At 37.8% G+C, this 14,399-nt stretch overlaps 1 protein-coding gene across 19 annotated transcripts in view; it reads left to right on the top strand.

The window, feature by feature from the left end:
- Nucleotides 1–14,399, top strand: part of TENM3 (teneurin transmembrane protein 3) — a 1,436,054-nt gene that overhangs the window by 1,344,263 nt on the left and 77,392 nt on the right. For all 19 annotated transcript variants that reach the window (XM_081959126.1, XM_081959141.1, XM_081959139.1 and 16 more), the window contains one exon: nucleotides 10,035–10,220. In XM_081959126.1, the coding sequence (XP_081815252.1) occupies nucleotides 10,035–10,220 (186 nt within the window). The remainder of the gene's footprint in view (nucleotides 1–10,034; nucleotides 10,221–14,399) is intronic.

Here is a 14,399-nt window from a genome sequence, read left to right as displayed (position 1 = left end):
ATTATATCCTTTCCCTTTTTTCTTAGTGTCACAGATACATATCTAGTTTCCTTTCATTGATAGTGACTTGTTAGTTTATGCTCTTTAAAATTTTACACTCATGACATTCCAAGTCAAACTTTTCCATATCCCATAGTCATTATCAGATGGATTAGTAAGTATTGATCTTGCCACTTGTCATGACTTAGATTTATCAAAGATTTTTCATTTTTTTAGAAAGATAAAAGGTAGTTTAGGTTATCCATCTTAGTCATATCCATTTCACATGTAGCATTCCCAGTTGACAATAAGGACACAGTACTTACTTGTTATAATGTATTTTTGCTTCAAATTTAATCAAAGCTTTCATCCCAGACATTTTTAATCTAAAAATTAACTTGTAAACTAGCATACATTTGCTCATATTTCATCAACTAGCAAATTTCAAATAACTTAATTCTTAATGTTTTGAAAAGTTATTTGCAATAGTCAATTAATTTCGAAAGTAGTTTATTTTTGAAATTAATTGAATGTTGCAAATAACTTTTCGAAAACATTAAGACTTACGTTTTTTGAAATTATTTCCATCCAATCAAATGAAGATGTTTCAGTTTAGAAAAATTGTAAACATCCCAAAGGATAAAAGTATAAGCTGTTTTGTTCCCTTTTCCTTGGTGGTTGTCCATTAATTAGCTCTCCAATTCCAGTTTTTCTAAATTAACCCTAATTAATAAGCTCATTACAAAGACTGGCACACCTTGCTTTAAAGCAGATCTGCTAAAAGCTGATAAACACCTTCTCTTTAATGAAAAATTGATTAGACTGAGGAGAAAAGGCAAGTCTTTGGAAAACGAGGGTATTCTGAAGTTAATCTATCCAAACATCTTATAACAAAAAAAAAAAAAAATCCAATTCATAACATAAAACATGATAGGAGGAAAGCTTTGCAGGTCAATATTCATTCTGACACATATACTGTCAACATACTTAATTGTACATTTGATGTTCTACAGTGGTTTGAAATAGATAAAGTAGTCAAGGTGAATGAATCTTTTTCAGTCTTTTATGTTTTTTACACCTCAATATCAATCACAAATAATTTCTTTTTAGGATTGATGTTCTGGTTTATAAACAGGAAATTGTTCCAGGAGACTTTAACTGTGTCCTTCGGTTATGTTAGATTGTATTTTTCATGAAAATAAAAGGGAAAAAAACAAGTAGTTTTTTATGTTTTACAGAGTAATATAATTATGTACCCTTTATTGTTAAAGTAGTTAGTTGCATTTTCCTGTTTCATAGTGAAATTTAAGTTAATCATCCCTGCATAGCCTTCTCTTCTGTCACTTAAGACATAAAATTGTTAGTGCTCAAAAGCAAATTTCCAAATAACAAACATTTATCATACTCAGTTTAAAGGTAATTAACATTGTACAACTAAGACTTCATTGTTCAAAATGGTTCTATTGATCAGTCATTGTAATAAGGCCTAAAATAAATGGAACTTTAGCATACAAAAATGGCAAGAAAAATCACAACATAATTATAATCAAGAGAAAGGTTGCCGTATGGAAATACCTGTTAGGGTTCTAAATACCATGCAGAAATAAATCATTGTCCAAGGCAAAACATCCTTAAAGGTGCAATTTATTCCGCAGGCATGTTAGCACGGCTATGGAAATTCCAACTCTGGATTTACATCCTGTAAGTTCACCCAGTTGAAAGTTCATGATCTCTCCCCACACCCACAAATCCATCACATATTCCAATCATCATCTTCCACGCTGGCATGTACACCCATCTTCTTCCGGCCAGGTGTCGAGATGCGAAGACAAAAGATGACCTTGGCTTCTATAAAAGAATGTCAACATACATTCCACAATCCTACTCCTTTCTATTCCCCCCTCCCAACTACTACACTATTGAAACAGCATAGAAAATTATAAGAAAGTGTGGCAGGCCAAAGATCCTAAAAAGAACATAACTACAGGCCTGACAGGCGGCCTCTCCTCAAAAGAAAAACGTTTCCTGCAAAGAGAATAACATAAAAGTTAATATAACAAAATTAACCACCTCTTCTCCACCCAGGGGAACCCTTTGACTTCTCGGGAAACTTCCCATTGAATTGCTTTACTAACTTCTCCACTTTTAGGTTCCTACTGTTCACCCAATTAGCTTCAGACCAAGGGTAACCCTTCCAATGCACTAAGTACTGTAAGCAACCCCTATTCAGCCTGAAATCTACAATTTTTTCCACCTCAGATTGTGTTTCCCCTTCTATCACTACAGGAGGAGATTGAGCTTGGGCGGATGCTCTTCTGTTAGACCCAATTACTGGTTTCAACAAGCTACAATGAAATTCTGGGTCAATTTCACCTAGACTTCTGGGTAGACTGAATTGAACTGTAACTGGGTTAACTATCTTCACTATTGGGAATGGACCAAGAAATTTTAGACCCAATTCCTTGCTAAGCATTTCTAATCTTATGTATTTGGTAGATACAAAAACATTGTCCCCCACACGGTAGAGGTTTTGGAGCGAGCGATGTTGGTCATCTTGCTTCTGGTAGGCTTCTGCCGCAACTGCTAGAGCCTTCTTTGTATTCTCCCATCCTTTCTTTAGCATGTCCATCCATTCACTCAAAGACATGAAAGAAGGAGGTTCTCTAGGCAACTCAGGCATGGCAACAACTTCCATGCCACTGGTAATCTGGAAACCCGCTAATCCTCTGCTGCTGTGGACCGCATCGTTGTACGCCACTTCGGCGAAGGGTAGCAAGTCCGACCAGTTGTCTCGCTGATAGTCCACAAAACACCTGATGTATTGTTCCACCACCGCCTTGGCTCCCTCTGCTGCGCCGTTCATGCTGGGATGAACCACTGAGCTCAGTTCTTGTGTGGACCCAATGGATCTCAGGACCTCTCTCCAGAACTTGGCTGTGAACTGGACTCCACGGTCTGAAATGATCCTCTTGGGTACTCCGTGCAGGCGATAAATGTGTTTCACAAACATTTTCGCTAATTCGTTTGCGGATGGCAATCCTGAGCAAGCAATGAAGTGTGCCTGCTTAGAAAACAAATCAATAACGGTCCAAATTACTTTATGCCCACTGCTGTCTGGGAGTTCCACAATGAAGTCCATTGCGACCTCTTCCCATGGCCGTTTAGGGCTCTCTGCTGCAGGTGCTGTAGGTTCTGGGCTCTTGGATTTAATCACCCACGCCTGGCCTTTTCCCTCCTCCGAGGCCTCCCCCTTGGTAGGACACTTCGTCACCTTAAGTTGGGGATCCTCTTCCAGAGGCTGTTGGCCCAGATGACCTTTCTCTGGTGGCATCTGGGGCCCTCTCTTTACCACCGTGGCAATTGGTACACACGTTTGTTCTTCGGCAATTCCCTCCTCCGAGGCCTCCCCCTTGGTAGGACTCTTTGTCACCTTAAGTTGGGGATCCTCTTCCAGGGGTCGTTTGCCCAGATGACTTTTCTGTGCTGGCATCTGGGGCCCTCCCTTTACCACCATAGCGATTGGTACACACATTTGTTCTTCGGCAATTCCCTCCTCCGAGGCCTCCCCCTTGGTAGGACTCTTCGTCACCATAAGTTGGGGATCCTCTTCCAGAGGTCGTTTAGGCTTTTCCCCCTCCGAGGCCTCCCCCTTAGTTGGACTCTTTGTCACCTTAAGTTGGGGATCCTCCTCCGGAGATTGTCTGCCCTTTTCCTCTTCCGAGGCCACCCCCTTGGTAGGACACTTCCTCACCTTAATTTGGGGATCCTCTTCCAGAGGTTGTTGGCCCAGATGACTCTTCTGTGGTGGCATCTGAGACCCTCTCTTTACCGCTGTGGTGGTTGGTGCGCACGTTTGTGGCATTGGGGCTGGAGCCAAGCACTCTGACGCTCTGTGGCCAAGTTGACAACAATGGTGGCATTTAATTGGCCCCCCCCGAGGAATGGAACCTAGTTACATCTCTAAACTCAGGAACCGTTTCATCACACTGCCTTGCTCTCCAACTTGCAGCTGCCCCCTTGGTAAACCCTTCTTCCATGGTGGAGATTGCTTCTCTGTAGGAAGGTGGAGTAAGAACCTTTTGGGGCATTGCAGATGCACCTTGTCCCGCTTCCCATCTTGCAGGCCTGGCTTTGGTAATCCCTTCTTCCATGTTGGTGATTGCTACTCTGTAGGAAGGTGGGGTAAGAACCACTTGGGGCCTTGCAGGCGCACATTCTCCCGCCATCCACACTGCAGGCCTCTGTTTGGTAATCCCTTCTTCCATGGAGAATTCTTCTCTGTAGGAAGGTCTGGTAAGAACCTTTTTGGGCCTTGCAGGGGAGACTGGAACCGGTGGGGAGGTCAATCCCTCGGTTGGCCACTGCCCAGCTTTCTGCCATGGTGCCATCTGCTGAGGGAGGACAGGTGCCCACTGGCATTCCTCCCATCCATGACCTGGGGTTAAGACCCATCCCGGGGTTGCCTGCTTCACAGGTTGCAGATCAACCAATGATGGCTGGCTAGGGGGTTTTACGTGCCAAGGACCCTCCTGCTGGCTTGGAGGAGTTATGGGCCAAGTAGGTGCCCTTTGCTGGCTTGGATGAGTTATGGGCCAAATAGGTGCCCTCTGCTGGCTTGGAGCATTTCCCCATGTTGATGGCAAAGGAGTTGGTAAGTAGCATCTCTTCCATCCAATTCCTGGGAGGAAAGCCCAATCTAGTGTTGCTTCATTTACTGGTTGCAGCCCCATTTGTGGTGGCTTGCAAGTGACAGATGCTGGCAAAATCCCTTCTTCCTGCCTCCTTTGAAATTCCCATTTTGAAAGGGAATCTTTCTCCCAGCTAGTTGCAGGGTGATAAGCCATTTCATTTATTGTCGTCTGGAAGGAGCCCAAACCTCTGTTCTAGGGGTTTTTTCTTTTCCAAGCCTTGCTTCCAAGCTGGGGGGGGGGGGAAGGAGGGGAAGCGTGCACTCACATTTTGCTGAAGAAGTACGTCTGAGATTTCCTTCGTCTTGTCGCGTCTCCTCCTGCATTCCTCCAGATGCAATTAAACTGGAAACAGCATTCCATTGCCTTTGAAGTTCCGCACTCAGCTTCTTATCACCAAAAGCTTCTCATTTATTCTTCGCTGATATTTACGCTGTCCCGGTCAGCATTGGGAATGCCGAGACCCCATCACCAGATCTTCCATCACCAGCCCTTCCCCCTTGAGAGGGGGAGGGTGCTAGTGAATTATTTTGAAGTAGAGAGTTGGAATAATGTTAGGGTTCTAAATACCATGCAGAAATAAATCATTGTCCAAGGCAAAACATCCTTAAAGGTGCAATTTATTCCGCAGGCATGTTAGCACGGCTATGGAAATTCCAACTCTGGATTTACATCCTGTAAGTTCACCCAGTTGAAAGTTCATGATCTCTCCCCACACCCACAAATCCATCACATGTTCCAATCATCATCTTCCACGCTGGCATGTACACCCATCTTCTTCCGGCCAGGTGGCGAGATGCGAAGACAAAAGATGACCTTGGCTTCTATAAAAGAATGTCAACATACATTCCACAATCCTACTCCTTTCTATTCCCCCCTCCCAACTACTACACTATTGAAACAGCATAGAAAATTATAAGAAAGTGTGGCAGGCCAAAGATCCTAAAAAGAACATAACTACAGGCCTGACAATACCGTTCATGCCAATTTAAAATATTCATCACACACACACACCCAAAAAAAACTTCTTGCCACAATGATACAGTACAGGATGTTATGTTTTTTTTAATCATAAAGAAGATACATCTCTGAAACATTATTTTGGTACTTGTATATTGTACCTCATATTAAGAAAACATCTGTGTGGAATTTACCACTGGTAGTGTTACTTAACTCTCAAAAGTGCCTGAGTTGGGGAGGAGGACCAACGTCGCGACGATACGGAGGTGCGGTCCCGATGCTTCGAGACCGCAGCTGATACTTTTGCTGCTGGGTGGTCCAATCGGACCTAAACCATCCCGCAGAGATGGTGAATAGGAAGAATATGTCTTGTTGATCTCAGGGACATCGCAAGGTTCCTGAGAGAGCCAAGAGAAGTTCTTCAAGACGGCGACAAAAAAACCAGCCATTAGGCTGATGAAGTTGGGGCGGCTCCAAAACGGAAGGATACGGAAAGAGAAAGTGTTTCCAGCTGGTGAGGAATTTTTACCATTTTAAAAGAGACTGCCTATAAAAAACTTAAAATTAATTTAAATTGGAGAACAGAAGAAATAAGCAGTGGAATTAAGTTTGGAATGGTTTTGGACAGTGGGTTATCTTACTTTTTAAATGCTATCTTCATGGATGGAATTTATGTAAGCCTTTAAAAACGAATGGATTAAGTTTTCTTCTTCTATTTTTTTTTCTTTTATTATTCTTTGTAACCTATGGACTAAAATTCTCCTCTTTCATTACTGTGGGTGTTCTTCTAACTCATTCAAGAATCGGACTTTTTTTTTTTACTTTTTTTTACTTGAAATGCAAAAAAAGATACAAAAAGAAACAAAGAAAATTGCAACAATAACACTGCTACTCGGAGGCTGGAGGTTTGTGTATTGGAAACGAAACACTCTTACTAATCCACCAGGACCGGATGGATTACACCCCAGAGTTCTGAAGGAACTAGCAGACGAGATCTCAGAACCACTGAATTATATCTTTCAGAGATCCTGGAACACCGGGGAACTACCAGAGGACTGGAAAAGAGCTGATGTGGTTCCCATCTTCAAAAAAGGGAAAAAATTAGATCCAGGAAACTACAGACCTATCAGCCTAACCTCAATACCAGGAAAGATTCTGGAAAAAATAATCAAGCAACGAATTTGCGAACACCTAGAAGCAAACAAAGTAATAGCCAAAAGCCAACATGGATTTGTCAAAAACAGATCATGCCAGACTAATCTTATTGCTTTCTTTGATAATGTGACAAAATTAGTGGACCAGAGGAATGCTGTTGATATAGTTTACTTGGACTTCAGTAAGGCTTTTGATAAGGTAGACCATAACCTACTACTAGATAAAGTAGAAGAATGTGGGTTAGACAGCATCACCACCAGATGGATTGGTAACTGGCTGACCAACCGCACTCAACGTGTAGTTCTCAATGGAACTGCATCTACATGGAGGGAAGTATGCAGTGGAGTACCCCAAGGCTCTGTTTTAGGCCCAGTACTCTTCAACATCTTCATCAATGATTTGGATGAGGGAATAAATGGGGAACTCATCAAATTTGCAGATGATACCAAGCTGGCAGGAATAGCCAACACTCCAGAAGATAGGCTTAAGATACAGAAGGATCTTGACAAACTTGAACATTGGGCACTATCTAATAAAATGAAATTCAATGGTGAAAAGAGTAAGGTTCTACATTTAGGCAACAAAAACGGAATGCACAGGTACAGTATAGGTGATACCTTACTCAGTAGTAGTAACTGTGAAAGGGATCTTGGAGTCCTAGTGGACAACCATTTAAATATGAGCCAGCAGTGTGCAGCAGCTGCCAAAAAAGCCAACACAGTTCTAGGCTGCATCAACAGAGGGATAGAATCAAGATCACGTGAAGTGTTAATACCACTTTATAATGCCTTGGTAAGGCCACACTTGGAATACTGCATTCAGTTCTGGTCGCCACGATGTAAAAAAGATGTGGAGACTCTAGAAAGAGTGCAGAGAAGAGCAACAAAGATGATTAGGGGACTGGAGACTAAAACATATGAAGAACGGTTGCAGGAACTGGGTATGTTTAGCTTAAGAGAAAGAAGGACTAGGGGAGACATGATAGCATTATTCCAATATCTCAGAGGTTGCCACAAAGAAGAGGGAGTCAAACTATTCTCCAAAGCACCTGAGGGTAGAACAAGAAGCAATGGGTGGAAACTAATCAAGGAGAGAAGCAACTTAGAACTGAGGAGAAATTTCCTGACAGTGAGAACAATTAATCAGTGGAACAGCTTGCCTCCAGAAGTTGTGAATGCCCCAACACTGGAAGTCTTTAAGAAGATGTTGGATAGCTATTTGTCTGAAACGGTATAGGGTTTCCTGCCTAGGCAGGGGGTTGGACTAGAAGACCTCCAAGGTCCCTTCCAACTCTACTATTGTATTGTATTGTATTGTACTTTTCTCACTGATTATCGTGGCTTGGCACTCCAAGGTCTCACTGCTTGTTTATAGAGAGTGATAAGAAGAAAAGCATACAGATGTCCCTTTGAAGTATATTTTTAACCAGAGAAAGGTGAAAATAAAACTTTATTGTGAATCTATGCTTAATCTTGTTAAAACTTTCCAAGCTAGAGCAGCAGTGTTTGTTAGCTGGAGATAATGGCACAATTTCAACAGCAGAAAGAAACTTGGAAACTTGAAAGAAAGTTGGAAGACTTAGAGCATCTAACAGTAAAAAATGATGAAGAAGTTGGAAATGTTTATCAAGTGGAAAACGTGGTGGTTAAAATCCTAAAAATCTAAGAGAAAAATGAATATAAAGAAGTTAAATTTGCTGATATTTATGGTGATTGGTATGTCTCTGAAAATGGAAAGAGTGGAATACTGAAAGAGGAATTAAATGGAGGGGAAATCTACCCCAGATGACAAGATACAGAAGAAGAAAAAACAAAAGAATTTATGGATTTAAAGAGAGAAATTTTATTAGCAATATCATTGATAACACTACCGACAAAGATAAGGTGATTAAGGAAACAGAAGAAGGGCATCGAAATTACATGAGAGATTTTACAAGCAAGGAATTGCTAAGAGGAGTCCATACAAAGTTGATTAAGGAGATGATTAGAGGACTGACACCACAAATGGCAGAAGATATGAGACTGTTTTGCTACTGGAAAGATACAGGTTGATAGATGGAAGAGTATAATTTAAAACTAGTTAAACTTAGTGAAATTTAGTGACAATAGATATAGTTAAATAAATAATTGATAATAATAATGTATACAATGTGTAGTGTTATGATAAGTAATAATTGGATATGAATATTGAATGGTACCCATGAAAGGAAGATTAGAAATCCTTTTGGATTATATATAAAGGTTAATAAAAAAAGAACTAAGTTAGATACAGTTAAGTCTTGATTATTAGGGGGAAATGTTACGATACAGGATATAGTTAAATAAAGGAGGGATAATGATAACGTATATATATGTATGGGTACAACATAAGGAAACTGGATGTAAATTGTAAACAGTGATTTGGAAAGGAGGATTAGAAAATTTTGTTATTAAATATTATGGATGTTTAGTTAGAATAGAACATAAGGATTCAGTGTTATTGGAGGATATTAGAAATAGCAAATGAAATGCCAGTATGTGGTTATGTATTAAATCTTGTTATATTTTATGATGAAGGATGTTTAAACAATTATAGTCAAATGAAAATGGAGGTATGATGATGGTAACATGTATAAATATCTGAGTTAAAATACTTGAGTTAATATGAATTAGGTTTGATGACTGGAAGAGATGCACGAAAGCCTTTTTGTAACCAACTGATACACTTTCTACAGTATGTAAAGAAGGCAGATTTTATGTGTTGTGTTTGTTTTGAAAATTAAAAATAAAAAAAATATTTAAAAAGTGCCTGAGTTAACTGAATTTAAGCAAAAGATATGTATGATTCTAAAATCTGATGAATTCACATTTAAAGTCAAATATTAACATTGTAGTGTTTTAACTTTTAAGTGTTTTAAAAACATATCTTTGCATTACACTCTCCTGTTTTTCAGAACATGTAACACTATGTACTGAAAATAATCTAGAAAGACTCACCAGTGTATAATTTCAGAGTACTCCTAAGCAATATGCAATAAAAATGGTCACTTATTGAAAGAACTCTGAAGAAATCAGGAGAGAGATATTACTAGATCTGCTGAATAAATAATCACGTGTCAGGAAAGATATAATACTTGAATCACTTGAAATAATTTGCTTGATTTAATTTTCAAAAAGTTCATATAGCTGGATTTTGGAGCTTAACTAATTACTGTGCTCTTTTTTTCCTTCTTCCTTCTTTTTTCATCTGCCACATTCTTTATTCCTGTCTCAGAAATCTGCTCTGTTGACTGCGGTGCTCACGGTGTCTGCATGGGTGGAACATGTCGATGTGAAGAAGGTTGGGCCGGAGCAACTTGCAATCAAAGAGCATGCCATCCTCGGTGTGCTGAACATGGAACTTGTAAAGATGGGAAATGTGAATGCAACCAAGGCTGGAATGGCGAGCACTGCACAATTGGTATGTTTGCAGAGAATTCTCAGTACTGAACTTAAAAAGTATGAGTCTCTCTGAAATTGAATATTGTTTCTTGAAGCTTATTTCTTCAACATAATATTTTCACTTACATCTTTGTAAATAAAAATGTTTTTTAAAAAAAAAGAAAAAAGAAAGCAAGTATATAATGTAAATAGTCTTTGTAAATAGCTTGTCCCTGATAGGAAGGGCAAGAATTTCATTTTACATTTACTACATTTTCTGTTTAGATTCAGAAGATAATATTAGAGAAAAATTGCTTTTACTGCTTGAACTCTTAAATCTCTAGCTAAACGAGTTAATGTTCATTTTCTTTTTCTAATTTTAGGCAATAATAGAATACCTAATGTTAATGTTAGAAAAGGAAAAGAAAAAATACTATATATAAGGAAATATGAAACTTGGTTGCAAAATAGCCTAGCAGTCTGATATTGTTTTTGTTATGTTTTGTTAGCTAGCATAATGAATTATGTAGGATTTCCACATAGATTTCTATTTCAGTACTGAGAAATTGAAAATATGCTGCCTTTCACCACTTTCATTTATAGCTTTTTTTAGAGTAGATATCCTGTGTTTTATATCCTGATATAAAAGAAAGTTGCCTTTGATTAATAACACAATATAAAAAGTACTCTTCCCTAGAATTCATTTAATATTCCTTTCTAAAAGCTAGTCTTTGCCAAAATTAAACTTTCCTCTCCGACCTCAGTCATTAACCATATATAAAACATCAATGAAAAAAATACCACAGCGATTCTTCTCATTTTCTCCGTATGTCTTTCTCTTATAAATCTATGTGACATAGATTATAAATTATCAGTTACAAATCAGACTTTTCTTCTGTTGTCCTCACTAACCTTAGTAGCAGACTGCTGGTTTATAGTTGTTTAATGGATTACTTGCTCTTGTACAATTTTTTTCCAATGCCTTTGACAGAATACACTATAGAAGTAGCCTTATGATTTCCATCTATTTATTCCATGTGCTTGTAATTATTGCACTGCTGCTTTTGGAACACAACAAAAGTTTTGGATAATAAAATAATTGTTATAATGTTGTAGATAGAATAGTATCTTGGCTTGGGCTTTTGTTATTTGCACAATTTACCTAGTATGGCAATCGTAGATGACTGGTACATTTCCATTTCTATAAGCCTATAATTCTCAATATTATATCAAAATCAGCTAGTTAATTGTGGGTTATAAATTCTGCAAAATGCTATTCGCACAAAATATATTATCATATTTTGTATATTTCAGATCCAATTTTATTTTTAAAAAATACATGTTTTATGATGTAATATCATCAGTGCACCTGTGCTGCTGTGTATATATTGGTAGCAATCACATAAAATAAAGAATTAATAGAAAAGTAAACACAGAATCAATTGGATAGAAATATATCCGCTACGAAGAAGAACCATTTGGATAAGTATGGTAGCAGACATAGAGAAAGATAAAACTGCACAGAATAAAACATTAGTAAGACAAAAAAAATAGTATCTGATTCAGACTCAGTAAGTCTGCATAAAGTAACCTAGGAATTGTCGTATTGTATTTTATTTCTGATAAAAGCTGGTAAAACTGATAATTATAACCCCAACCTTAACCCTAAATAAAGACAGATGATATATTTCTGCAATCTGCAATTAGAGACCCTTCATAAACCAATTAGTAGAATGCACCAAATATAATGAATGCATCAGTGGAACTTGGGTGCACTGACTATAGGTTCTACAGGAATGGTAGCTGGCAAAGTATGAGACTATAATTCTGTCCAGATTTCAAATGCATCAGTTTATTTTAATAATGTTTAATAGCTAATTCCCAGCTGTTAGCATTTCATTTTCAATTTTTTAAACCGAATGGCTACCAAACATTCCAGGAAGCTTAGCGTAGAATAGAGGCATGCTGACTGGCATGCCTGCCTTTTTTTTTCTGAACAAAGCATGTCTTTGTGATCAGTAATGATCTTGCTTCCCAATGCAATAAAGAACTGGAATGAAAACAAATAGCTGCTCTTTTGTAGTTTAAAGGAATTAGGATTTCCCTATGGCCAGATTACCATTTGAATTGCCTGCATATACATGAAAATCAGTGTAGCTCAATAAACAACTTGATGTTTAAAGCACTATTAGTGGAGAACACCTCAAAGGACTACCTTTCTTTAAATTGGAGACATGGGATTTGGGGGGCTTGGTAATATGTGGCATCCTGCATACAAACAGAGCATCTAATTGAAAATGAAGCAGAAAGGAAATTAAACATTAAACATTAAAAAGAAATAGAAGTTCTCACTTTGTACCGCAATTTGCAGTCTAGTAGCACAATATGTATTGTGGCATTGTGCATGGCTAAAGCTTTCACACAAATTAATATGATCATGGAGCATCGGTGCTTCTTTTCCAGCATTGGGAACATGCTTACCCATTGTTCAATGAAACAGTGCTGCTTATTTTTCCAAAAGGATAGCTATTTGTGTAGGAGATGAAGCAGGATGAACCAAATTGTAGAAAAGAGAAGCAGAGTGGCATCATATTCTTGCGTGCTAAGTTTGGTGCATCGGTTGAGAAAGCAACAGATCATAAGGCACTGATGATGGTGACAATACAAGGGCATTATTACTGCTGCAATTGTATTCATGAATCCTTTCTTTGAACTGTTGTGTCCTTTCAAGCTTACTTTCAAATATCTATTATGCAAAAGTCTAGGCCTGACCCACATATAAGAAGATGTAATTGAACAAATGGAGCAATTTGTTACCCATTATTTCGGAATATAACATCAACATGCATTTTAAAGATATTGTACTATATTTAGCAAGGTGTTAAGAGTCATATCTACAATAAACAATAAGAAGAGGCTTTGACAACAAAAAGAGGACTTTCTGGTCATGAAGCACAGTTCTTTTGTTTGTGATATTTAAGTGCTCAATGCATTTCCTTCTTTTAGAGATGTTACATTTTTTAGATTCTAAAATAATGAAGGCCTGAATGGAGGAAGAAATCCATATTTCTTCTGCTCATTGTCCAAAAAAGGTTTCTTTCTGTATTTTGTCTACATGTGGAAACGATTAGCTATAGTTTTGATGAGCGCAAACTACACCCATTTTTATACATCAGTTTCACAGCTCATTCAAGTTTAAGAATACATTAAAGAATCTACAATTATGAAATAAAGTCTTCTTTGTTTCTATTTATAATATCATATTTTTTTCAATTCTGTTTGAGATTTGGAAATAGATATGATATAAACTTAACATCTGAAATTATTTAAATTTGGCTATATCAGATGTATATCAGAAGCATTAATGTTATTCATGAGGCAATTTTTGTATTAAAATGAATTGTTTAGCAGGATAACATATCATAACAATCTTGCTAGCGTTTTTGTTGTTTATTAATCTATATCTTCAACTATGAAATAGTTCCATTTTAAAAGTTTAAAACAAGCGAGATAAATGCTTGTGGCTTAAATATAAAAAAATTTAGGCATGAGGAATGTCAGTGTTTTAGTGATAGTTTCAATTTGAAACATAGGCTCATATCTATGTATAACTTCAGTTCCAAACCACCAAGTGTTTGTCCATCTAGAACTGATTATCAGACATTGAAGCTGAACTAACAAATCTTGCTCGTACCTGCTGGAGTGTAAGGCTTCAAGTGTCCCACTTTAATAGAAGTTTGAAATTGTTTATGAAAACAGAAGGCTATCCATTGATAGAATATGCTTGCAACGTACAGATAGTCCTTGTCTTATGAACACAATTAAGCCCAATATTTTTGTTGCTAAGTGGGGTATTTCTTAAGTGAATTTTACAACGTTTCTTGCCACAGTTGTTAAGTGGTTGTTACGTTAGTATTCAAATTGTTAAGTGAATTAGGCATCCCCATTGATTTTGCTATTCAGAAGGCCCCAAAAGGTGACCACATGACGCTGGAACACTTCAACCGTTATAAATACATGCCAGTTGCCAAGTGTCTGAATTTTGTTCATGTGACCATGGGGATGTTGCAAATGTTGGAAGTGTGAAAAATGATAATAAATCACTTTTTTCAGTGCCATTGTAACTTCAAACGGTCACAAAATGAATTATTGTAAGTCACGGACTGCCTGTCGTCACTTAAGTCCTACATTATGGTTTAACTGTTAATTGCAGAAATGT

Source organism: Natrix helvetica (assembly GCF_964273705.1).
Source record: "Natrix helvetica genome assembly, chromosome: 7".
Lineage (NCBI taxonomy): Eukaryota > Metazoa > Chordata > Lepidosauria > Squamata > Natricidae > Natrix > Natrix helvetica.
This window is presented reverse-complemented; position numbering and strand designations above follow the sequence as displayed.